This window comes from Pseudophryne corroboree, chromosome 3 (assembly GCF_028390025.1).
Source record: "Pseudophryne corroboree isolate aPseCor3 chromosome 3, aPseCor3.hap2, whole genome shotgun sequence".
Classification (NCBI taxonomy): domain Eukaryota; kingdom Metazoa; phylum Chordata; class Amphibia; order Anura; family Myobatrachidae; genus Pseudophryne; species Pseudophryne corroboree.
This window is the reverse complement of record NC_086446.1, coordinates 540,427,508-540,454,967: the sequence shown is the minus strand read 5'-3', so window position 1 is coordinate 540,454,967 and position 27,460 is coordinate 540,427,508. Positions and strand designations below refer to the sequence as shown.

Genomic DNA, 27,460 nt, shown 5'->3' with positions numbered 1-27,460 from the left:
TTGAAGCTATTATAAACATATAATCCTGTTTCATAGATCCAAAATCAACATATTTCTTTTGTTATATTTTTGTATTATGCTTTGAAATAGGAGGATCATTCTGATCACTTCTTACTACTAGTGTTTTTCTACCACTGGACTGAATCACACAGATTACACTGCTGCTTATGATTAATAATTCTGGAGCCTGCATCGTTTTCGGAGCAGTTAGAATGAGGATTTGCAATCTAGTATAAATGATAAATGTATTATCTTCTTTATTCTATTTCTAATTTTCTTAAATGGAAACTGAATGGATTTATATTTTAATATTTGTGTCCCTTTAATGCTAATTAGTGTTTATCTCTACATAATGGGTAAAATGCTTCTTTAGCATTCACTTGGTCTTGTATCCCAACAGAGGGTGTGATAATGGGAGTTTCATTGCATCCTGAACACAAACAGTTTCCCCTGACAATGGCAGATTTCCAGATACACCAATGAGTGAGGACTGACAGCCCGAGAGGACCAGCATCCTATATAAAGAGGGAGAGCCCAGGTCTGTTTCAGAAAATGAGCACAGGAGAGGTTGCAGAATGGAGAGCGTAAAGCGACCTTGCCTTATATTGTCAGAGGGACACTGGCTGGCTTTACTTTCCTTGCTGTTTATTACAGCAGAAGCAGGTAAGATGCTCACACCCTTGTGGAAGGAAGTGTACAGTAGACGTAAACATCTGATTCTATAGATATGTTGTAGAACTACAAGTTTCAGCTGCTGTCAGTTCACCTAAGACTGGCATACAGAGTTTGCAGTGTACTATTTTATAACTAGACTGTCTGGATGTTGTGTTATTATATATATATATATATATATATATATATATATATATTTGTGTGTGTGTGTGTGTGTGTGTGTGTGTGTGTGTGTGTGTGTATATTTATATATATATATATATATATATATATATATATAGTTAAAATATTAATATTAATTAAGTTATTTATGTAGATCAAATTGTTATGTGATACTGTTATGTTATAGTTTATATATGTGGCATGGTTACAAGAGCTGACATTTGTTGCCATCGGGCCAAAGTCACTAATATGAACAGATTTTCTTATGGAGAAAGGTCATTAATATGCCCATCTGCGAAGGTTAGTTTTAAATACTGTAGTGTTTGTTTCAAAATGGGGAACTCTGTGGCAATGAAGGAGTTACAAGGGAGCAGGGGGAATTAATCCTATCAGCACATTGTAGCATATAACCGTCAGTCTGAAAGAGTTTAGCAAGAAATCTGGTAACGGATCCAGTACCTTATTTTCTGTCTCTTGTGAAAAGGTTTGAAATACGTCTTTGTACATTGTGCTGCTGACTTCTAAAGCCAAATTGTGGTGGAGCGGAACAAGGCAGGCAGCGGGGACCCTGCTCCAGCTCCACTGAGATGGAAGCATTCAGTGTAATTGGTCGCTGGGCTGGAAACCTCTTTTATGCTGTCACTTATAAGATGTAAATTAGCTTCTGGCAGAGAGAGGGCTGGAGAGAGGATTTGTGTGGCCTGAAATATTGTTCACAGATCAAAATAAAGCCAAATATTCAGTGCTAAGGCATTGGGAGCATGGGGTGAGAGCAGTGTCGGACTAGGCATGAGGTGCCCACCAGGGAAAAGCAGTGGTAGGGGCCCACGGTTAGAGGCTTGGCTAACGTTCCAGGTTAATAACAGCAATGCACTGTAGAACGTACACCATGCAGTAGTTCTGTGCAGTATAATGTATAATTCAAGAGCAACATCTGATATCTAAAGGAGGGGAAGGAGGGGGCAGTGGGGCCCCCTGGGGGTTTCTCCTGTACCTCTGTGGGACAGTCCGACCCTGGGTGAGAAACAAAACAGCTTCCTCCTCTTAGAAGTCTTGCAATGTACTACACTCAATTTCCTGATGTACTGTGTTGCATATAGGGGTTGGGCATGTGTGTGCGGCGGTCAGGAGCCCTCCAGTCACAATACCGATGTCGGGATCCTGGCTGTTAGCTGGCCGGCGGTGGGGTGCCACAGCGCAATGAAGACCCTTGCGGGCTCGGTGGCTCGATGCGCTCGTCACAGGCTCTATTACCACTCTGTGCCACTCTGTGGGTGTCGTGGACACCCACGAGTGGGAATAGTCCCTGTTGGTCAGCATGCTGACCGCCGGGATGGTGAGGGTTCGGGATGTAGGTGCCGGTATTGTGACCGCCAGGCCCCTGATCGCCGGTCACATAAATACGTACAACCCGCATATAGAGATTGATTTGTAAATGCACGGTAAATACATCGTTAGCTCTTATTTTGGTCCCTAATCATTCTCCTTATATAGATGCTGAGAATACTTTCACCTTTGGTATTAACTTTACAATGTGTCACTGAAAGCTGTCAATCATCCCTGCACAGAACTAGGAAACACACATCTGACTTCTCTCCTCTTCTTCCTGCAGCACACAAATCCGACCCAGGCAGCGATATCCCTGCCACAGTTATTAACCATTCCTCCATGCTCATCCAACGTCTGAAAGACCTGCTGCAGAACAGCAACTCCAGCGACTGCACCCTCCGTGTCCGTACCGCCAACTCGGATGAGGTGAAGGTGTTCCACACCCATCAGCTGCTCCTCAGCCTGCAAAGTGATGTCTTTGGAGGACTCTTGGGGAATCAGAGTATAGTAACACTGCAGGAGCCGGCTGACTGCGCCATTCTGTTTGAGAAATTTGTGAGGTGAATACATAAACACAATGTAATATAAATACATTACCATGCAAGGTAATTTCTGGTCATTAATTACTAACTCACACTTTCTAAGTGGCTATATGGTTTGCCTGTGCGCAAGCTTCAGCAGACTTTTACATGCAATGCAACATAGAGCACAAAGGGCTCGATTCTGAGTTGAGTCCAGATAGTCTGAGCACAGAGCTGACACATGGGAGACACAACGTCTCAGAAATGTAGTGGGCGTTCCCGGGCGGTGACTGGGAGGTGACTTAGCGCACACACAGATATGTCGGTCTTATGGACGTGGTATGGCAGTGTTGCAGATGTGATGTGAAAGTGGTTTTCCGTACACAGACGCTCAGCTGCTCACATAGGAGGCCGTACACAGACAGAGACACTGCAGCCGCCTTAGGGCTGGTGCAGGAATCAACGGTCACACCAATCAGTATTCCTGCCCCAATTTGTGATGTACACACTCAGGTGGATGTACCAAACTGGGATTTAAGAAAATCTTAAAGGATAATTTATTAGCTGGGTTCCTGCAGGTCCTCTACTGCTGCTTAAATCGGCTCCTACAGCAGACCGTAGCTGTCTCCTACTGACTTGTGGTCAGATTTACTAAAGAGTCTTAAAAAGACAAATCGTGGTATTACTCATAGCAACCAAGCAAATTCTAAATATCATTTTCTATTGCACTGTAGAAAATGATAGACAGAATCTGTCTGTTTTACAAGCTTTAGTAACTCTACCCCTTATTTTATGTTGTTTTTGTTTTTTTGAGACAGGCAGTAGTTTCTCCAGCATACTGCCACTGAGAGTGTGCAGAGTAAAGCAGAACAGCGGTTTTGGTGGCTGGTTTCACTTGAGACATTTCCCTTAATTTTAAGGTGAATCATCCATGAAGGAGTTGAGCAAGATGCAGGTTTGACCGTGGCCTCCCTATTCAGACAACTGAATCTGAACCTGATTTCATGTGACTTTAGTCCACTGATATGCGGTTGGGATTTGGTGGATCCCTACATAATACACTCTGTATCAATGTACTTAGGAACCATGGAGGGCAGGCAGAGGAATTCATGGCTATAAGATGGTCTTTTGGGGTGTAGGCTGTGTAAATGCACTAGAGCAGTGCCTCGCAAATCCAGTCCTCATAGAACACTAACAGTGCATGTTTTCAAGATCATCTAGCTGGAGCACAGGTGTGTTAATAGACTAGCACAATAGATCTATAGGTGGAGAAACTGTGGTAAGTCACTAGAAGTTGGTTAATGTGTGAGTTGTACCGGTACTTTCCACGCTGCCGTCTGTCTCAGCCTCCTGCAGATCTCTGGATCTGAATCTTCCCTTAGTGCAGGCAGAAGGATGAGGTCCCCCCCCCCCCCCCCCCCCCCCGACTTCCCCCACATACACAGTCACTACACGTTAGGAAAGTGACTCAAATTTTATTAAAACAGGAGGAGTGGTCATGGTTAAAGTGTTTTCAAAAGTTATAGGGCCTAATTCAGACCTGATCGGAGCAGCAAATTTGTTAGCAGTTGGGCACCATGTGCACTGCAGGAAGGGGGGAGGGGAGGGGGAGGGGGGGGGGCAGATATAACATGTGCAGAGAGAGTTAGATTTGGGTGGGGTGTATTCAATCTGCAATCTAAATTGCAGTGTAAAAATAAAGCAGCCAGTATTTGGTATCCGGTCTATAGGTCGACAAGACTTAGGTTGACAGTGTCTAGATCGACCACTAAATGGGGTTCACGGTCACTGTACAGTGAAAACGACACCCCAAAAACTGAAAAAAACTCATGTCGACCTTTTGACCTAGACCATGTCGACCTAGAGACCCTGTCGACCAATAGTGGTTGACCTAGACACTGTCGACCTAAGTATGGTCGACCTTGCATACCACACCCCCAGTATTTACCCTGCACAGAAACAATATAACCCACCCAAATCTATCTGTCTCTGCACATGTTATATCTGCCCCCCCTGCAGTGCACATTGGGCCTAATTCAGATCTGTTCGCTCACTAGCGTTTTTCGCTGCGCAGCGATCAGGTAACTACTGCGCATGCGTATGCACCGCAATGCGCAGGTGCGCCGTATAGTTACAAAGCGGATCATTGTTGTGCACTGGTTCTAGCGAAGAAATCAGTCGCACAGCTGTTTGCAAGGATATTGACAGGAAGGAGGTGTTTGTGGGTGGCAACTGCCCGTTTTCTGGGAGTGGTTGGAAAAACGCAGGCGTGTCCAGGCGTTTGCAGGACAGGTGTCTGACGTCAATTCCGGACTCGAATAGGCTGAAGTGATCGCAGCGGCTGAGTAAGGTCAGAGCGACACAGAAACTGCACAAGCTGTTTTTGTACAGGGCGGCTGCACACGCGTTCGCACACTTGCAAAGCTAAAATACACTCCCCTATAGGCGGAGTCTATCTGTTCGCAGCACTGCAAAAAATAGCGAGCGAACAGATCTGAATTAGGCCCATGGTTTTACCGAACTGCTAACAAATTTGCTGCTATGATCAGGTCTGAATAAGGGTGTGTACACACAGTGAGATCTTGCTATGCCCGATTTTCACTTGCAATTTCCCTTGAACTCCCTGGAGCCCAGATAGCACAGATTTTGACTAACTTTTCTTGAGATATGGACTATGTGCTTACGATTTTGGCTTATGTGAGATTTTGGCTTATGTGAGATGTCATTGACATGTGAGATGAACTAGATAGTACACCGATCTAGCAAGGATTGACTTGCCTGAACAGTCTATCTTTTCTTGCGATGCCGACCTGGTGGGACCGCGCATCGGGATCGAATCGGGATCGCAAGGTGACTTTCACCTTGCGATCTGCACTAACTGTTCTTGAGATTTTGACTATATAGTCAAAATCGAAAGAAAATATCTCACTGTGTGTACACACCCTTAGGCCCACAGTTGCAAAACAAAAGCATGCACAGTTACATTCAATGACAATTAACATAATGCACCAAAATTTACATGCACAGTTGCCCCTTTTAAGGCTATGACCAATTTCGCATTTGAAGCAATATAAGGCACAGTTCAATAAATATGTCAACAAGGACTAGCAATGTTCCAACATTTGTGTATTACACTAGATGCCTGCCAGATAGCACTAGGAATGTCACTGCTTAACTCAGTTCCTAGGCTAGAGTCAGTGGCGGTGATTCCGAGTTGATCGCTCACTAGCTATTTTTTACAGTGCTGCGATCAGATAGTCGCCACCTATGGGGGAGTGTATTTTCGCTTTGCAAGTGTGCGAACGCTTGTGCAGCCAAGCGGTACAAAAACAGTTTGTGCAGTTTCTGAGTAGGTCTGAACTTACTCAGCCGCTGCGATCACTTCAGCCTGTCCGATACCAAAATTGACGTCAGACACCCGCCCCGCAAACGCTTGGACACGCCTGCGTTTTTCCAAACACTCCCAGGAAACGGTCAGTTGCCACCAACAAACGCCCTCTTCCTGTCAATCTCCTTGCGAACGGCTGTGCGAATGGATTCTTTGTTAAATCCATCGCCCAGCACCGATCCGCTTTATGGGGGTAATTCTGAGTTGATCGCAGCAGGAACTTTGTTAGCAGTTGGGCAAAACCATGTGCACTGCAGGGGAGGCAGATATAACATGTGCAGAGAGAGAGATAGATTCGGGTGTGGTGAGTTCAATCTGCAATCTAAATTGCAGTGTAAAAATAAAGCAGCCAATATTTACCCTGCACAGAAACAAAATAACCAACCCAAATCTAACTCTCCCTGCAAATGTTATATCTGCCCCCCCCCCTGCTATGCACATGGTTTTGCCCAACTACTTAAAAATTTCTTGCTGCGATCAACTTGGAATTACCCCCTATACCCGTACGACGCTCCTGCACATTGCGGTGCATACGCATGTGCAGTTTTGCAGAGTTTTGACCTGATCGCAGCGCTGCAAAAAATAGCTAGCGTGCAATCAACTCGGAATGACCCCCAGTGTCTTATTACTTGAGTGTCTCTTTTAGTAGTAAAAGTTGGCAAGTGCAGTAATCCCTTAGGCAAGAGAACATAAGCAGTTAGAACAGTCCTTTAGCGTTTAAGGTTAGTAAGTAAGGCAGTTGCTGGGACTGTGAATAAGCAATTGCAGAAGTTCTTTTCACAAATACCAAAAAAAATATACCAACAGTAATAAAAATCCCAAAAGTAAACCAAGAGCGCTACTTCCACCACTAATTTCTATAATCAATATTACCAGATATCAATATATTCAATTTCACAACTGATCTTTATAACAAATCTCTTTTTATTCATAAAAAATAAGCATTTTTGGACATAGACCAATAAAAAATTATATATATATATATATATATATATATATATATATATATATATATACATACAATGAAAAGGCTGCAGTATATAAAATACAATACAATTTGTTTACACACTTTTAAAAAATTCCTAGAGGCTTACCAATATTCTGATCTTATACTTAGACTACAGAATGAGCCATTCATAATTCAGCTGAACAATGTCCATGATTAATCAGTGTATCCCGGTATAACATAAGGAGATTGCTTATTGTTATTTCTCACATGAAATACTATTTCCGTGATCCCAATGTAATTACTTATGAGTTGGATTATTTCCAGAATTGTCCCAAGTTCACTTTGATTCCTTTTTGCTTATATGTGTGCACACATTACATTAACTTCACTGGTAATTACCATGTATTATTGTTATATCACCTCCAGTGGTTGAATTCCTTCTGCTAGTACGGTACCTCTCTTGCAGGTGTTGAAGCATGTATGGCTCAATGCTTCCACTCACAGTGTTCAGGCTCCCTCTGCTGGTGATTGCCCATATTGCAGTTTACACTGTGTACCGAAGTTTCATGGCCCCTTGTAGCGGTATTCTGGAGGTGATAGTTCCTTAACACAGTCAATCGAAAACGCATTTCTCCGCCTCAATACTACTTCAGCGGCTTCCTCAGCTCAAACAAAAGATTTGTTATAAAGATTAATTGTGAAATTGAATATATTGATATCTGGTAATATTGATTATAGAAATAAGTGGTGGAAGTAGCGCTCTTGGTTTACTTTCGGGATTTTTATCACTGTTGGTATACTTTTTTGGTGTCTTTTATAAGGAATGCAATTATCCTTATTAGCTGAGAGCAGCAGCATCTGCCTATTTTAATATCTCTTATTTCAGTCAGTGCCAGCGCCCTTTATTGCACACACCGGGGCCCTTGCAAATAGAAGTAAGGGGACCTGTGTGTGCAATTACATGTGTTTGGTGTTATATGTTAACTTTTCACAAATAGCATACCTCCCAACATGACCCTCTCCAGGATTGACAGAATACTCTGCTCCTGGACTCTTATGGGCCCTACAGACATGGCGATACGCCGCCGAGCTGCCTGACCACTGATACGGCAGACGGGCGGGGGGGGGGGGGGGGGGGGGGTCAGTGATGGGGGGAGTGAAGTTTCTTCACTCCCCCCTTCACTCGGCTCCATAGCTATGCAGGCAAATATGGATGAGATCGTCTCCATATTGGCCTGCATGCACAGCCGACGGGGGCACCAACGATGAACGAGTGCGGGGCCATGCATTGTTCATCGCTGGTGCCTCCACACTGACAGATATGAATGGTATCCCGTTCACTAATGAACGAGATCGTTCATATCTTGCAGTGCTATCGCCCAGTGTGTAGGGTGCATTAGGGTGGAATTCAATTGTTTGAAAAGTTGGTTGGGTGTCTGTTTTTTTCCTGTCTATAAGATAGGAAAAAACAGACTACCAACTGACTTTTCAAACAATTGAATACCACCCTTAATGTATTATTGCCATCAGCTGTGTTGAACAGGTAAATGGATGAGAAAGGTGTTTCACCACAGGTGATGGCAATCATAAATTAAGAGGGGAGTCCAGGAGCAGAACATTCTGTCCCTCCTTGAGAGGGTCAGGTTGTTAGGTATTAAGTAGTATACAAGAAAAAAGAAAAGTGACTGATTGCGCTATTTCTCCAGGTGCGTATATGAATAAAAACACGTGTTTTTCACTTCTCTGGTGTTTATTTTAGTACAAACGTTATATCTCATACAACAATATAATAAAAAATTAAGTATGCATACTCATTAGGGGCACATTCTAAAAAATTATTTTATAATAATAAAAATGATGATATTTCTCTGTTTTAGACATCCAGTGCTCAAATCTATCAGAGACAATTAATAGTTACACTCCTGGATTAAAATGCAACATAATTTATGTATCCACAACGTTTAAACGGTGATTTTCCAAGGTGAAAACTCAGTTCTCTGTTTAAAGACACAGTTTCCACAACATTGAATATTGCTTATCTTCGTTGTAATAGAACTCAGTCTTTAGCATAGGACCACAGTTCTCATTCATATAATTGCAAAGTCCATAGACTGACAGTTTCTAAATAGAGCCGCTTACCACCGTGTCCGTGGATGCAGACGTGATGGGGAGATCCTCGCCGTGCACAGCGATGCTGGTTTGCTTTCCTTCTCCCCGTCCGTCCTCCGTGGTGGTAGCGGTGCTGGATGGTTTCTAACCCTCAACGTGAGTGGGGCCGCTTGTATGTGGACAATTTTCAGAATAGACTCTCCACCTTGCTAGCCGCGTCTCCTTTGATTGCAGTTCAGCTGGAGCGGCAGGTGTGTAGGAGGTCTCGTTGGTTGTCCTTAGCTCCCAATCCGGCCTTTCACCCTGCCAAGTGATCAGCGACATTGTTTGGGATCAACCCTGCCGGATTGGGAGCTAAGGACAACCAACGAGACCTCCTACACACCTGCCGCTCCAGCTGAACTGCAATCAAAGGAGACGCGGCTAGCAAGGTGGAGAGTCTATTCTGAAAATTGTCCACATACAAGCGGCCCCACTCACGTTGAGGGTTAGAAACCATCCAGCACCGCTACCACCACGGAGGACGGACGGGGAGAAGGAAAGCAAACCAGCATCGCTGTGCACGGCGAGGATCTCCCCATCACGTCTGCATCCACGGACACGGTGGTAAGCGGCTCTATTTAGAAACTGTCAGTCTATGGACTTTGCAATTATATGAATGAGAACTGTGGTCCTATGCTAAAGACTGAGTTCTAATACAACGAAGATAAGCAATATTCAATGTTGTGGAAACTGTGTCTTTAAACAGAGAACTGAGTTTTCACCTTGGAAAATCACCGTTTAAACGTTGTGGATACATAAATTATGGTGCATTTTAATCCAGGAGTGTAACTATTAATTGTCTCTGATAGATTTGAGCACTGGATGTCTAAAACAGGGAAATATCATCATTTTTATTATTATAAAATAATTTTTTAGAATGTGCCCCTAATGAGTATGCATACTTAATTTTTTATTATATTGTTGTATGAGATATAACGTTTGTACTAAAATAAACACTAGAGAAGTGAAAAACACGTGTTTTTATTCATATACGCACCTGGAGAAATAGCGCAATCAGTCACTTTTCTTTTTTCTTGTGTAGCTTCTTGATCAGTGTTTTGATCAAGTTTTAGCTGTACGTACACAGGTACAGCTGGACAAAGATTGCAGCTCTAAATTTATAAATCTCAAATTAAGAGTAAATAATACAATTAACAAATTAGCGCCTGGATCAGGGTTGTTTTTTCTGGTATTAAGTAGTATACGTAGCAATACAGTTCCTGAGCTGTGTAGATAAGCAGTTACAGAAGGAGGCACAAACTGTAGCAGTGAATAAGGCAGGAACAGTTTCCTCAGCAGACACTGCTAACAGGCACAAGCTGTATAAGTTACTGCAGTGAATGGGAACAAGTACTGACTTACTAGACTGTAGATTAAACAGGATCACTTTCTCTGTAACATAACAAGCTGGCTGTACTGTAGTGTTAAGACGGAACGCCTCACTTAGCTGGAACAGGTCTCTCTCTCTGGTACTGACGTGATGGAATCTCACTGCTACCTGTGCCTCAGTTCCTCACACTGGTGCTGACTGGTGACTGCGACATTTAGTACATCTCAGTAGTCTCCTTGATTTGGGGCTACACAACTTCCCTGGCTCATTTCACTGTAACAGGGTGCTCAGTCTGTACAAGGCTGACTGCATCCCGTGAGTTACTGTGTGGAAGTAACGAGCTAACGAGCTGGATAGCTCCCGATTGCACGCTGCAGTTGTTTGCAGCACAGCGATTGAGTCGGAACTGCACATGCGCCAGCGCCACTGTGTGCCGGCGCATGCCAGATGCCCGGAGGCCATCTTTACCTAGCGATCACCTCTGCCTGATTGACAGGCAGAGGCTGTCGCTGGGCGGGAGCGGATGGCACGGCTGCGTTTGGGCGCGGTCCGGCCAACGCAGGCGGGGCTGGACTGTGCGGGGGGCGGGCCGCAGCCGCTGCAACCCAGGGCAGCGATGAGTACCTCCCGGCCAGTCGCAGGAGCTGCGCTGGCCGGGAGTTACTCTTCAAGTACAAAAGCATTGCCGCTGTGCAATGCTTTTGTATTTGTGCAGGAGGGGCTCGGACTGACATGTGGGGCAGACTAGCCCTGTGCTGGGCGTCCCCCCGCATGTCTGGGAAGATGATCATAGCTGTGCTAAATTCAGCACAGCTACGATCGACTCGGAATGACCCCCTATGTTCCCCCACTGGCTGTCTGCTATCTCCCACTGCAGATGCCCTTTACCTCATACCAGGGGCTCTCTCATTATCCTTAGCTCCATGCAGTGTTGTGCGGGTACCAGTCTCATGCGCAGTGGTAGGGGTGTCGCTCGCAGGGGTGCCTCTCCAGGTAGCTGGCTCACTCTTCCAAATTCCATTGCAGTACACCTATTCCGTCCCACTGCATTTCCCCCATCAGCGGCTGTTCTCTGCAGGTGTGCGTCTCACCCACTACTCCCCACAGAGCTCTTAGGTAACTCTCCTTCCTGCCCAACAGGCTCCCCCATCCAGTTCAGGGGTCAGCCAATCGCGGGTCTCTGGGCTTTTCACTCTCACAGTGCTGTGTGCTATCCGTGTTGTGCCCCTGACATCATTAGGTGAAGGGGGCTGTTAACATCTGCAGCGCCAGTGCCTGTGTTTAATAATCCCCTGAGTTATAAGTCACAGTGCTCAGGGGCTCTGAATGGGGTATCACATTACCTTGAAAACCTGCACTGTAAAACCGCATACACACAGTGCGATATGAACTATCGATATAGACTATATAGTTTACATCGGTAGAAAACATAGTACACATCGCACCGTGTGTATATAGCTTGCGATGCCAATGCATGCTCCTGCGGGGTCGGTATCTCAAGAAAAAATAGACTGTGCAGGCAGGTAAGTTTTGACCAGAAAGTGTACAATGTAGTTTGCAGGGAATACATATGTATTCCCGGGGGCTGGTATGCCGGCTGTCAGTATCCCGATAGCAGCATCCCAGCTGACAGAATGCCGGCAGTGGGGACGAGCGCTCACCACGCTGCGGGCATGGTGGCTTGCTGCACTCTCCACAGGATCTATTCCCACTCTATGGGTGTCATGAACACCCACGAGTGGGAATAGCCCCTGTGAACCGATATTCCGGCTGGCAGCATTGCCGGCTATTGGGATTCCGGCGTCAGTATCCTTACCGCCTGGATCCCGACAGCCGGCAAATTTATTGCCTCCCGTTTGTAGTATATCCAAAATTGTACATAGCCAAAAGTGTACCGTGTGTATAGTTGGTGGTTCTGGACTCCGGGGAGTTCAAGGGAAATCGCAAAGTCAAAATCGGCCTTTAGGCAGAATGGCAGCGTGTGTAGGCCCCTTTAGATTTCCATAGTGACTAAGCTTGAGAAGCACCACACTAGAGTAAATGCAATCATACATTAAGAGGGAAGTCCAGGAACAGAGCATTTTGTCCTTCCTGGAGAGGGTCATGTTGGGAGGAATGAACTTAGTATAGGCAGTGTCGGACTGGAGCATGAAGGGCCCACCGGGGGAATGCAGTGGTATTGGCCTATGCTTAGGGTTGTGGCCAGCCAACACAGAGGCTTGGCTACACATTAGAGAGTGCATGGTCTGGACCCCTTGATAAATATGTAAACGCTGCTAGTGCATGCATGATAATGTACCATGTATAAAATACACCATAGTCCTGTCAGTATAATGTAACATATATATATAATGTATAATTCAAGTGCACAGTCTGGATCCTAATCCCTAGAGGAGGGGTGGGTCCTCAGGCAGTGGGGCCCACTGGTGGTTTCCCCTGTAACCCTGTGGGCCAGTGCAGCCCTGAGTATAGGGGTACATTATTACTTTTCATATATAAGCTTCAATTTCCAGCAAATTCAGTTACTCGTATAAGGTACTTCTCATATTTGGTTGTGTTTTATCTTTGCTTGTATTATGTTTGTTACCACTCTTAAAAGAAGCCATATGACACCAGTGCTCTCCAAGTATAATTACATTTTACAGGTGTGACTTCATAGCCCGGGAAATTTATGGAAGAGCCCTAATGGGTGTGGGGTCTGTTGTGTGGCAGGATCTGTTGAGGTGGTTGGATTCCTCCTATAAGGTCTTATTCTAAGTTGGACCCAGTTGCGGCCTTCCGTGCATCTTTTGCTGTAGTTGTGTCTGTTACTATATACTAATGATGCCACAATGCAGTTCTCTAGGGTACATCCATGTATCCAAATATGCAAGGACTGAGATACCCACTGTCAGTGTCTACAGGCGCTGCAATCATGCTTTTTGCATCTTTAGACTCCACTATCGGTCGCACCATTGAAACTTTCACCAACACTATTGTCATGGTTCGGGGCATGGTGCTCCGGGGGGGCCGTGACTTACCAGTCCGGACCTTGTGGCGAGGTGCAGAGCAGGTTGTTGGCAGCGGGCATTGGGAACTGGCATACTTGCAGGGGCTCACAAGGACAGGCAGCTGATTTGGACTGGCTGAGGGAGAGCTGCGGTGCTGGTATGTGGGCATTTAGCTGGTGAATTTTGGATGTGCAGGTTGTCGGTGCAACGTCTCTGCTCACACTGAAGCAGTGTAGCAATCCTGTGCTTTTCAGCCTTGTGTCCGCAGTATCCTGGCAGTTTGTGCAGTTGGTAACCGGAAGTGCAGTTTCAGTCTCAGTCACAGTTGTCCATCCATTTCAGTGGCGAAAACCTAGTCTCTCAACAGTATCAGCCAACGTAGTTTGCCTACCTCAGCTAAAGTACCACAGTCTGCCTAAAATATCGCCCAGTGTGTATGCTGCCATCCATGGCAGATGCATGCTTTCACCTGTACATGCAGCTCAATCTGACTATATCGTCAGATGCGGCATGTTCGGGCTGTCCGTCACTGTGCGATATCGCATAGTGTGTATCAGTGATGTGCAGTGTGGTGAGGCAGAGTCTTTCCTGTCATACTGACGTCTGTGCTAGAGTTTTGACTGTATAAAGGATATGAAAAATACAAAGAATATGTTAGAAATTTCTTCTTTGTATTATTCTAATAATTTTTATAGCCAAAACTGTGGAGTAAAAAGTCTATGGCAGGTGAGGCAGCCTATCCTTTCCGCACATCTCTGATTAAACTAACCAAATTTCCAGGAGTACAGATGGAGTCGCGCTCATCTAATGCGGCTCCATCGCAAACGTGCACTCCCGGTGCGGCTCGGCAATCTGACACCTAGCTACGTTACGGGAGTGCACAGAGACGCTCCCATTGCAGTGAATGCGGCACATGCACATCTCACACGCATGCGCGTCCCAGGTGCTGCGATAGACGGGACTGGGCGGGCGTGCTGCGGTGGGGATGGATCCACGATTAGCGTAGCTCCATCTGTATATACTGCTACACCTGTGTATAACGCCCAGATGCACCATTTGGCTCATATATTGCATGTAAATCTGACTCTGGTGCTAGCCAGTGCCTCCTGAGCCATTTAGCTCACCGCACGTCCCTGGTGTGTATGCACTATGTCGGTGACCCGGGAGGGAAAACTCTATGCGATATCGCTCATGAAGCATATCACATAGTGTGTACCCATCATAAGTGTTAGAAGTAAAACCTCTTTTGTATTGTCTTTTGCTGTGAGGCAGTAATGCTAACCATTACACCATTCGTACTGCCCAATGTTACAGGCTGTGTTTGAATAATGATAGTTAGGATCTCATTGGTTGGTACTTTATCTCTCTCCACTTTATCTCTCTCTCCAAAGCTAGATACACCTCCCGCTCCCCCATATGATACTATGGGGGTCATTCCGAGTTGTTCGCTCGCAAGGCGATTTTAGCAGAGTTACACACGCTAAGCCTCCGCCTACTGGGAGTGAATCTTAGCTTCTTAAAATTGCGAACGATGTATTCGCAATATTGCGATTACAAACTACTTAGCAGTTTCAGAGTAGCTTCAGACTTACTCGGCATCTGCGATCAGTTCAGTGCTTGTCGTTCCTGGTTTGACGTCACAAACACACCCAGCGTTCGCCCAGACACTCCCCCGTTTCTCCAGCCACTCCCGCGTTTTTTCCGGAAACGGTAGCGTTTTTATCCACACGCCCATAAAACGCCGTGTTTCCGCCCAGTAACACCCATTTCCTGTCAATCACATTACGATCGCCGGAGCGAAGAAAAAGCCGTGAGTAAAAAAACTATCTTCATAGCAAAAATACTTGGCGCAGTCGCAGTGCGAACATTGCGCATGCGTACTAAGCAGAAAAACGCTGCGATGCGAAGAAAAATACAGAGCGAACGACTCGGAATGACCCCCAATGTTCCTGACTGAAGAATCAATGATCTCCAAGGAGACTTCACATAGCAATTCGGGTGGTCTTCAGGTTGCCGGTGGCCGGCCTCCCGGCGACCACCATACCGGCGCCGGAATCCCGACCGCCGGCATACTGACATCTTTTCTCCCTCTTGGGGGTCCACTACCCCCTGGGGGGAGAATAGATAGCGTAGCGCGCCACCGTACCCACAGCGTGGTGAGCGCAGCGAGCCCGCAAGGGGCTCATTTGCGCTCGCCCAGCTGTCGGTATGCCGGCGGTCAGGATTCCGCCGGCAAACCATACTACACCCTAGCAATTCAATACCTCTAAAGTCATGGATATATGAATGTCTAGTCCTAGAGGTTAATAGGCAGACTCAGATGTGTACATTGTGCTTGGCTTCAGAGACATTGAGGGCAGTGATAGCACTACATAACAGCTTGGCAGTAATTTATTTCATAATGGTGCGCTAAAATCTATATTCACTTACCAAAAGTATTAGGGTATGGCTGCCCCTTGTGTAAAGGCCTTCAACAATACTGGAGAAAACCTTTTTACTACCCAACTTGTCTGCATATTGTATTCATTTTCTCCTACTGATCATCTTATCTTGAGCAGGGAGGCTCCATTGCAGATCCCATGCACAGGAAAGAACAGTTCAGATGTGCTGATCTGGCACAGACCACTCAGCACACATCTCTCCCCCACTCAGCACAGCGAGATGTGTGCTGAGCGGGAGGGGGGCGCTCATTTCACCCAGCGGTGAAATGAGTGATCTCACTAGATTTGGCATGCCAAATCTAGAACCGGCGCAGGACCGCGCATCGCTGTCCCCGGCACCCTACACACGGAGAGATCCATGCTTAATTTCTAAGCAATCTAGAGGGTAATTCAGACCTGATCGTAGCAGCAAATTTGTTAGCAGTTGGGAAAAAACCATGGGGGTCATTCTGAGTTGTTCGCTCGGTAAAAATCTTCGCATCGCAGCGATTTTCCGCTTAATGCGCATGCGCAATGTCCGCACTGCGACTGCGCCAAGTAAATTTGCTATGCAGTTAGGATTTTTACTCACGGCTTTTTCATCGTTCTGGCGATCGTAATGTGATTGACAGGAAATGGGTGTTACTGGGCGGAAACAGGCCGTTTTATGGGCGTGTGGGGAAAAACGCTACCGTTTCCGGAAAAAACGCAGGAGTGGCCGGAGAAACGGAGGAGTGTCTGGGCGAACGCTGGGTGTGTTTGTGACGTCAAACCAGGAACGACAAGCACTGAAATGATCGCAGATGCCGAGTAAGTCTGGAGCTACTCAGAAACTGCTACGAGGTGTGTAATCGCAATATTGCGAATACATCGTTCGCAATTTTAAGATGCTAAGATTTACTCCCAGTAGGCAACGGCTTAGCATGAGCAAATCTGCTAAAATCCGCTTGCGAGCGAACAACTCGGAATGACCCCCCATGTGCACTGCAGGGGAGGCAGATATAACATGTGCAGAGAGAGTTAGATTTGGGTGGGTTATATTGTTTCTGTGTAGAGTAAATACTGCCTGCTTTATTTCTACACTGCAATTTAGATTTCAGTTTGAACACACCCCACCCAAACCTAACTCTCCCTGCACGTGATGTATCTGCCCCCCCCCCCCCCCCGGTTTTGCCCAACTGCTAACAAATTTGCTGCTCTGATCAACTCTGAATTAGGCCCTATACGCACGCTGATTTGTGTTAACAGCAGCTGGTCTGACAGGTGCCGCAAAGCTATTCTCGCTCCCCTCTCCGCCCCAAGGGGGAACAGGGGTCTGTCCCTCCTAGTACCTTCCTATCGCTAGGTGCTGTTCGAAACCCCCCTAGTCCGTTTTCCCGCCGCCTGCGTGGAGTGCAGTAGTGACCCTCCTGGCCTCTCAGGCACACTGCGCCCAAACTTATACTCATGTTCATGTTTTCTCTTTTTTGCTTCAGATTTTCTGCTGAAATGGCCCGTAAAACCTACAATTTCTCTCTTTGTACGTCCTAATGAAGGTCACTGATCACTTTAAGAGCGTTAGAATTGAGTTAATCAGGTGCTAATGACGATTTTCTAACAGGTGCCTGTCAGGCGCACTGCGCCTGAACCCGGGAGTCCCGGAGGTGTGCCTGACGGGTTAAGCATGTCACAGATAATTACAGCAGAGCAACATCGCTCATTTTACTGCGCACCATTATGAGGTTCTGAGGTGCCGCTGTCACAGCACTATGATCAGTTGAACTGACCCCATATAGTAATGCCACTTGTGTTTTATATGTTGTATACATGTATGTGTGTGTTTCCCAAACATGATACATTTTTTGAGACTAATGTTAAAATGTACTGGAGTGCATGGAACCTGAATAATGAATGTTTATTTATGTTATATACTATTATATGTTTATATTATATGTCATATAATATTTATGTTCAAACAGGGCCGTAACTAGGTGTGTGCGGAGTGTGCCACCGCACATAGCGCTGCAGAGTAGGGGGCACTTGTAAATGATCTGTTTTAATTATTTTCCCTTGCAGCTTCCCCCCTTTTTGAAGCCCTGCAACTCTTGACTGACCCGGTCTCCTACCCCTACCCTTCCGTCGCTAATACCTATACAACATTCATGGACTTAACTTGATAGCTCTTTGTTATTCAGTCACACTGTCCTTTATAACGTTTCAAGATACTGACATACCCATTGCCCGTGGCATTGCAGTCAGATACTCTATTCATTGACCTACAGCATCTGCCCTTGTATAGACTGCAACTTCCCCACAAGGCATGCGCCTTATGCCCATATTGTAAAAATGGGGGAAGAGGGTGGGGCATTTTCTTTCTGGCACAGGGCACCAAAAAGTCTAGTTATGGCTGTGTGTTCAAACAACAGAATGAATTGCATATCATTTATATATTTTAAACTACTATTAGCCTTTATATAGTGCCAACATTACACACAGTACTATACAATCAGACAATCCCAAATCGTTATATTTAACTTATTTTAAGATTTTTAACGTACCCACATATTCCTGAGACACATCCAGACTGGTGAATCACAGACAAATTAGTTATGACACCTAAGTAGGTAATCTCTATAACCATTATTCTGTATATAACAGTGTAAGCTGATGTATTACTTTATCATACAACTGAGCATATATCTGTGTTTCCTAGGTATTTTTACTCTGGTGAGATTTCAGTCCACCTAAACCAAGCCATGCCACTGCATCGTTTGGCCAGCAAATACCATGTCTCAGCACTGCAGAGAGGCGTTACAGAGTATATGAAGAACCATCTGGCCTGTGAGTCATCTCAAGGCCATGTTGTGAGTTGGTACCACTATGCCTTGGGCATGGGTGATGAAACCCTGCAGGAAAGCTGCCTGAAGTTTTTGGCATGGAACCTTTCCACTGTTATAAGCAGCAGTGAGTGGGTGACTGTAAGCAATGACCTCATGGTCTCCCTTCTAAAACGTTCTGACCTAGTGCTACAGAGTGAGCTAGAGCTTTTTAGTGCTATGGAAGAATGGGTCAGTAAGAACAGTCCAAATGTTTCCATCATAGAGAAGATTTTGAGATCCATAAGGTACCCCATGATCCCTCCAAGTCAACTTTTTCAAATCCAGAAACAGTCAGGAATTCTTGTCTCTTACCATAACGTCGTTCAGGATCTCCTGTTTCAAGCATTTCAGTTTCATTCCGCATCCCCTCTACATTTTGCTAAGTATTTTGACGTTAATTGTAGTATGTTTATTCCTCGAAATTATCTATCCTCATCGTGGGGGTCCCAGTGGATCATTAACAACCCTGCTAGAGATGACAGGAGCCTCAGCTTCCAGACACAGTTAGGTCCAAGCAATCATGACTCTAGTAAGAAGATTACATGGAATGCTCTTTTCTCTCCACGATGGCTCCCTGCCAGCCTCCGTCCTGTATACTCAGAGTCTGTGTCCAGTTCTTCCCAATCAAACCGCCTCGATGAAGGAAAACCACGTCTAGTAGTTACTTCAGCCATGAGTGGTCTAGATTTTGCAGGCGTTACCTTCCAGAAAACTGTGCTTGTTGGAGTAAGAAGACAGCAAGGCAAGGTGTTTGTGAAGCATGTCTACAATGTCCACCAGAGCACAGATGAAGTGGCTGACTTCCTAGCTCATGCTGACCTACAGAAACGGACCTCAGAATATCTCATTGACAACTCCCTGCATCTCCATATTATCATTAAGCCTATCTACCATTCTCTAATCAAGGCCAAGTGACATGAATGAGATAGTAGTAAATAATAGATAACCTTAAGGGGCCTACACACTGGGCGATATTTTTGACCAACGATATCATCGGTGGTCGATTTTACCTACACACTGGACGAGGGTTCACTACGGCTGGCCGGCGGTCGGGCTCCCGGCGACCAGCATCCCGGCGCCGGGAGCCCGACCGCCGGCTTACCGACAGCTTGGCGAGCGCAAATGAGCCCCTTGCGGGCTCGCTGCGCTCGCCACGCTACGGGCACGGTGGCGCGCTACGCGCGCCACACTATTTTATTCTCCCTCTATGGGGGTCGTGGACCCCCACGAGGGAAAATAATTGTCGGTATGCCGGCTGTCGGGCTCCCGGCGCCGGTATACTGAGCGCCGGGAGCCCGACCGCCGGCAAACAGAAGACCACCCCTGGACGATATCGATGGTCAATTTGGACGATATGATACATCTATATTGTCCAAATTGACTGGCATGTATCAACGATGATCGATCAATGATGAACGATTGCGGGCACGCGCAGCGTTCATTGTTGATATATCCACACTGAAAGATATGAACAATTTATCATTTATTTATGAACGATATCGTTCATATCTTTCAAGATATCTCCCAGTGTGTAGGCCCCTTAAGGCTATAGGTACCCATTGAGGAAGCCTACCTAGTATCAACCCATTACACAAATCATGCTATGTTCATGTTTGTGGCCTGAATAGCAGTGAATGGGTTTCATGTCTATTAATCTGTTATATTCTGAAATTTCACAACACAACCATGCTAGCAGCACCTATTTTATTGCCCAATGTGGCATTTTGTGTCATGCAATCACATGAGGTGTTAGCAGAAATCATAAGGAATATCTTTATACAATAAGAATCACCAAGATAGTTTTATTCCAATTAATTTATATAAAAAGACAGCAGAAAAAAATCAATACAAAACATACAAAGCTTGGTAGAGACACTGGAGAAGAACCTGTGAAATCTAGCTGCGGACAAACCTTAGTTACTTCTCTCCCTCCAAGAGGGGAGCAATAAAAGGGAGAAGTTTGTAAAGATTTTCAATGTTGGATAATGTAAATCTTAATGACATTTTTGTAATGTTGAAATCTTAATGACGTTTTTTGTAATGTTGTTTATAATAAAACACATGGGCTACCATTGGTCTACGTTCTTGACATCTGGTCACACGTAAAAGACAGAATTTTTTTAAAAAGACGCACCGTATCAGACAAATGTAATGACATCTTGTGTTTTCTCAGTACAGTAGAGTTCATGCAAATGCATCTCATGCACACCGCAAGGAAGATGCCTGTTAGGATGCGTAACACTTTAAGGTGCTAGAACCCTAGTATAAAATGTGTATTGATGATGGGACCATTAGCAGCCACTTTTGTGCTCTGACCCACCAGCTGTGATCTGTTCAAATTATTTCATATTTGCGATCTCTCTGCAGCAGGATCGCTGATTCCCATTTGATCTTTTTTTAAAGGGGAAGACGATTATTTGTATTCACTGTATTTAACTGAACTTATATTGTATTTTTTTTTTTTTTTTGCTTCTGTACGAAAATTATTTTGATATGGTAAATGTGAATTATTATTTATTATTAACACTGTCCAGAACCAGACAGACTCTAGGACACTTCATAAAAGTACGCTGAGTACAAACAGAGTACTGTAATGCTGTCATCTCCTGGCATCAACTTGGCGCATATACCACTGTTCTCACCTGGCGTAAAGCTGGCGCTTGTACTACTCTTATAAAGCTGGAAGAATACTGAGCTACGTCCAGCTCTGGAAGGTGCACAAAATGTGGCTTTTTTTTACGGTGGTGTATTTCATGCCTGTGTTTCTGGCACAGAATTCATCCAACTCTACATAATTCACATAACTCCTGAAGCATAGACTGTATGTCAGGGCCGTAACTAGGTGTGTGTGGAGTGTGCACAGCACATAGCGCTGCAGGGTAGGGTCGCTGTTGGCAGCACTTGCCAATTATCTGTTTTAATTACTTTTACTTGGAGCTTCTTCCCTTTTTGAATCCCAGCAACTCCTGACCGCCCCTGTCTCCTACCCCCACTCCTAACTTGATAGCTCTTTGTTATTCAGTCACACTATCCTTTATTACAGTTCAAGATGCTGACATACCTGGAATTAGATCCCAATGCCTGTGGCATTGCAGTCATACACTCTATTTATTGAGCTATCTGCCCTTACAAAGATACTGTAGGTAGAGAATTTTAAGCTTCAGAATTCTAACTATTTGAAGCTTCGTGAAAAAATGATCATCATTGCAGCTGAGCAGATCTATGTAGTGTGTGGCTGCAAGGGATTGGATGTGTGGTTGCACACTACATAGATCTGCTCAACTGCAATGCTGATTTTTTATTTTTTTTTCCAAAGTACAAGTAGCTTCATATTGTTCGGAATCTCATAGTTTCTCTAACGTCCTAGTGGATGCTGGGGACTCCGTCAGGACCATGGGGAATAGCGGCTCCGCAGGAGACAGGGCACAAAAGCAAGCTTTTAGGATCACATGGTGTGTACTGGCTCCTCCCCCTATGACCCTCCTCCAAGCCTCAGTTAGGTTTTTGTGCCCGTCCGAGTAGGGTGCAATCTAGGTGGCTCTCTTAAAGAGTTACTTAGAAAAAGTTTTTAGGTTCTTTATTTTCAGTGAGTCCTGCTGGCAACAGGCTCACTGCATCGAGGGACTTAGGGGAGAGATTTTCAACTCACCTGCGTGCAGGATGGATTGGATTCTTAGGCTACTGGACACCATTAGCTCCAGAGGGAGTCGGAACACAGGGCTCGCCCTGGGGTTCGTCCCGGAGCCGCGCCGCCGACCCCCCTTGCAGATGCTGAAGATGAAGAGGTCCGGAACCAGGCGGCAGAAGACTTTCAGTCTTCATCAGGTAGCGCACAGCACTGCAGCTGTGCGCCATTGTTGTCAGCACACTTCTCACAGCAGTCACGGAGGGTGCAGGGCGCTGGGGGGGGCGCCCTGGGCAGCAATGTATAATACCTGTATGGCGAAAAATACATCACATATAGCCCTTGAGGCTATATGGATGTATTTAACCCCTGCCAGATATCAAAAACTCCGGAGAAGAAGCCCGCCGAAAAGGGGGCGGGGCCTATTCTCCTCAGCACACAGCGCCATTTTCCCTCACAGAAATGCTGGTGGGAAGGCTCCCAGGCTCTCCCCTGCACTGCACTACAGAAACAGGGTTAAAACAGAGAGGGGGGGCACTGATTTGGCGATATGTACATATATTAAAATGCTATAAGGGAGGAACACTTATATAAAGGTTGTCCCTGGATAATTATAGCGTTTTGGTGTGTGCTGGCAAACTCTCCCTCTGTCTCCCCAAAGGGCTAGTGGGTCCTGTCCTCTATCAGAGCATTCCCTATGTGTGTGCTGTATGTCGGTACGTGTGTGTCGACATGTATGAGGTAAATGTTGGTGAGGAGGCGGAGCAAATTGCCTGTAATGGTGATGTCACTCTCTAGGGAGTCGACACCGGAATGGATGGCTTATTTATGGAATTACGTGATAATGTCAACACGCTGTAAGCCGGTTGACGACATGAGAGGGCCGGCGAACAAATTAGTATCTGTCCAGGCGTCTCAAACACCGTCAGGGGCTGTAAAATGCCCATTTACCTCAGTCGGTCGACACAGACCCAGACAAGGACACTGATTTCAGTGTCGACGGTGAAGAAACAAACGTATTTTCCTTTAGGGCCACACGTTAAGGGCAATGAAGGAGGTGTTACATATTTCTGATACTCCAAGTACCACAAAAAAGGGTATTATGTGTGAGGTGAAAAAACTACCTGTAGTTTTTCCTGAATCAGATAAATTATATGAAGTGTGTGATGATGCGTGGGTTTCCCCCGATAGAAAATTATTGGCGGTATACCTTTTCCCGCCAGAAGTTAAGGCGCGTTGGGAAACACCCCTCAGGGTGGATAAGGCGCTCACACGCTTATCAGAACAAGTGGCGGTACCATCTACAGATAGGACCGTACTTAAGGAGCCAGCTAATAGGAGGCTGAAAAATATCCTAAAATGTATACACACACATGCTGGTGTTATACTGTGACCAGCGATCGCCTCAGCCTGGATGTGCAGACCTGAGGTGGCTTGGTCGGATTCCCTGACTAAAAATATTGATACCCTTGACAGGGACAGTATTTTATTGACTATAGAGCATTTAAAGGATGCATTTCTATATATGCGAGATGCGCAGAGGGATATTGCACTCTGGCATCAAGAGTAAATGCGATGTCCATATCTGCAAGAAGATGTTTATGGACACGACAGTGGTCAGGTGATGCAGATTCCAAACGGCACAAAGATGTATTGCCGTATAAAGGGGAGGAGTTATTTGGGGTCGGTCCATGGGACCTGGTGGCCACGGCAACTGCTGGAAAATCCACCGTTATTTACCCTAAGTCACATCTCTGCAGAAAAAGACACCGTCTTTTCAGCCTCAGTCTTTTCGTCCCTATAAGAGTCATATCTGCCCAGGGATAGAGAAAAGGGAAGAAGACTGCAGCAGGCAGCCCATTCCCAGGAATAGAAGCCCTTCGCCGCTTCTACTAAGTTCTCAGCATGACGCTGGGACCGTACAGGACCCCTGGATCCTACAAGTAGTATCCAAGGGGTACAGATTGGAATGTCGAGGCGTTTCCCCCCTCGCAGGTTCCTGTAGTCTGCTGTACCAATGTCTCCCTCCGACAGGGAGGCAGTATTGAAAATAATTCACAAGCTGTATTCCCAGCAGGTGATAATAAAAATACCCCTCCTACAACAAGGAAAGGGGTATTGTTCCACACTATATGGTGGTACTGAAGCCAGAAGGCTAGGTGAGACCGATTCTAAATCAAAAATTTTTTTTGAACACTTACAAAGGTTCAAATTCAGATGGAGTCACTCAGAGCAGTGATAGCAAACAAGGGGACTATATAGTGTCCCGGGACATCAGGGATGCTTACCTCCATGTCCCAAAAATTTGCTTTTCTCACCAAGGGTACCTCAGGTTCGTGGTACAGAACTGTCACTATCAGTTTCAGACGATGCCGTTGGATTGTCCAAGGCACCCCGGGTCCTTACCAAGGTAATGACCGAAATGAGGATTCGTCGTCAAAGAGAATGGACGACCTCCTGATAAGAACAAGGTCCAGAGAACAGTTGGAGGTCGGAGTAGCACTATCTCAAGTAGTTCTACGACAGCACGGGTGGATTCTAAATATTCCATAACCGCAGTTGTTCCGACGACACGTCTGCTGGTCCTAGGGATGATTCTGGACACAGTCCAGGAAAAGGTGTTTCTCCCAGAGGAGAAAGCCAGGGAGTTATCCGAGCTAATCGGGATCCTCCTAAAACCAGGAAAAGTGTCAGTGCATCATTGCACAAGAGTCCTGGTAAAAATGGTGGCTTATTACGAAGCGCTTCCATTCGGCAGATTTCACACAAGAACTCTTCAGTGGGATCTGCTGGACAAATGGTCCGGATCGCATCTTCAGATGCATCAGCGGATAACCCTATATCCAAGGACAAGGGTGTCTCTCCTGTGGTGATTACAGAGTGCTCATCTTCTAGAGGGCCGCAGATTCGGCATTCAGGATTGGATGCTGGTAACCACGGAGGCCAGCCTGAGAGGCTGGGGAGCAGTCACACAGGGAAAAAAAAAAAAAAATTTCCAGGGAGTGTGATCAAGTCTGGAGAATTCTCTCCACATAAATATACTGGAGCTAAGAGCAAATTTATAATGCTCTAAGTTTAGTAAGGCCTCTGCTTCAAGGTCAGCCGGTATTGATCCAGTGGGATAACATCACGGCAGTCGCCCACGTAAACAGAAAGGGCGGCACAAGAAGCAGGAGGGCAGTGGTCAAAACTGCAAGGATTTTTCGCTAGGCGGAAAATCATGTGTTAGCACTGTCAGCAGTGTTCATTCCGGGAGTGGATGACTGGGAAGCAGACTTCCTCAGCAGGCACGACCTCCACCCGGGAGAGTGGGAACTTCATCGGGAAGTTTTCCGCATGATTGTGAACCGTTGGGAAAGACCAAAGGTGGACATGATGGCGTCCCGCCCGAACAAAAAACGTGACAGGTATTGCGCCAGGTCACGAGACCTTCAGGCGATAGCTGTGGACGTCCTGGTAACACCGTGGGTGTAACAGTCGGTGTATGTGTTCCCTCCTCTGTTTCTCATAACCAAGGTATTGAGAATTATAAGACGTAGAGGAGTAAGAACTATACTCGTGGCTCCGGATTGGCCAAGAGGGACTTGGTACCCGGAACTTCAAGAGATGCTCACAGAGGACTAATGGCCTCGGGAGCTAAGATGGGATTTGCTTTCAGCAAGAACCATGTCTGTTCCAAGAGGAACCGTGGCATCTGCCTCTAAGAAAGGACCTGCTCCAGCAGGGACCTTGTCTGTTCCAAGACTTACCGCGACTGCGTTTGACGGCATGGCGGTTGAACGCCGGATCCTAAGGGAAAAGGCATTCCGGAAGAAGTCATACCTACCCTGGTCAAAGCCAGGAAGGAGGTGACCGTACAACGTTATCACCACATGTGGTGAAAATATATTGCGTGGGTGAGGCCAGGAAGGCCCCACGAAAAAATTTCGACTAGGTCGATTTCTGCACTTCCTGAAAACAGGAGTGTCTATGAGCCTCAAATTGGGGTCCATTAAGGTTCAAGTTTCGGCCCTGTAGATTTTCTTCCAGAAAAAATTGGCTTCAATTCCTGAAGTCCAGACGTTTGTCAAGGGAGTATTGCATATACAGCCCCTTGTGTGCCTCCAGTGGCACCGTGGGATCTCAACGTAGTGTTGGGATTCCTAAAATCATATTGGTTTGAACCGCTCAAATCTGTGGATTTGAAATATCTCACATGGAAAGTGACCATGTTGTGGCCCTGGCCTCGGCCAGACGATTCTCAGAATTGGGGGCTTTGTCTTAAAAAAGCCCATATTTGTTTTTCCAGTCGGACAAGGCAGAACTGCGGACTCGTCCCCAGTTTCTTCCTAAGGTGGTGTCAGCGTTTCACCTGAAACAACATATTGTGGTGCCTGCGGCTACTAGGGACTTGGAGGACTCCAAGTTGCTAGACGTTGTCGGGGCCCTAAAAATATATATATATATATATATATATATATATATTTCCAGGACGGCTGGAGTCAGAAATTCTGACTTGCTGTTTATATTGTATGCACCCAAAAAGCTGGGTGCTCCTGCTTCTAAGCAGACTATTGCTTGTTGGATTTGTAGTACAATTCAGCTTGCACATTCTGTGGCAGGCCTGCCACAGCCAAAATCTGTAAGTGCCCATTCCACAAGGAAGGTGGGCTCATCTTGGGCGGATGCCCGAGGGGGTCTCGGCTTTAAAATTTTGCCGAGCAGTTACGTGGTCAGGGGGGAACACGTTTGTAAAATTCTACAAATTTGATACCCTGGCTGAGGAGGACCTGGAGTTCTCTCATTCGGTGCTGCAGAGTCATCCGCACTCTCCCGCCCGTTTGGGAGCTTTGGTATAATCCCCATGGTCCTGACGGAGTCCCCAGCATCCACTAGGACGTTAGAGAAAATAAGATTTTACTTACCGATAAATCTATTTCTCGTAGTCCGTAGTGGATGCTGGGCGCCCATCCCAAGTGCGGATTGTCTGCATTACTTGTACATAGTTATTGTTACAAAAATCGGGTTATTATTGTTGTGAGCCATCTTTTTTAGAGGCTACTTCATTGTTATCATACTGTTAACT

At 45.8% G+C, this 27,460-nt stretch overlaps 1 protein-coding gene across 1 annotated transcript; it reads left to right on the top strand.

The window, feature by feature from the left end:
- The first annotated feature begins 441 nt into the window (after window positions 1-441).
- On the top strand, window positions 442-19,809 carry BTBD17 (BTB domain containing 17). Its single transcript, XM_063963665.1, has 3 exons — window positions 442-663; window positions 2,447-2,723; window positions 18,605-19,809. The coding sequence occupies exons 1-3, from the start codon at window positions 576-578 to the stop codon at window positions 19,683-19,685; spliced, it is 1,446 nt and encodes a 481-aa protein (XP_063819735.1). The 5' UTR covers window positions 442-575; the 3' UTR covers window positions 19,686-19,809.
- Window positions 19,810-27,460: the final 7,651 nt, after the last annotated feature.

What these genes read in the sequence shown, in the direction of transcription:
- BTBD17 (XM_063963665.1), top strand. Translation starts at nt 576, where the DNA reads ATGGAGAGCGTAAAGCGACCTTGCCTTATATTGTCAGAGGGACACTGG. An exon ending in GTTTATTACAGCAGAAGCAG is followed by an intron (nt 664 to 2,446) that starts GTAAGATGCTCA and finishes TTCTTCCTGCAG; the next exon opens with CACACAAATCCGACCCAGGC. An exon ending in CTGTTTGAGAAATTTGTGAG is followed by an intron (nt 2,724 to 18,604) that starts GTGAATACATAA and finishes TGTGTTTCCTAG; the next exon opens with GTATTTTTACTCTGGTGAGA.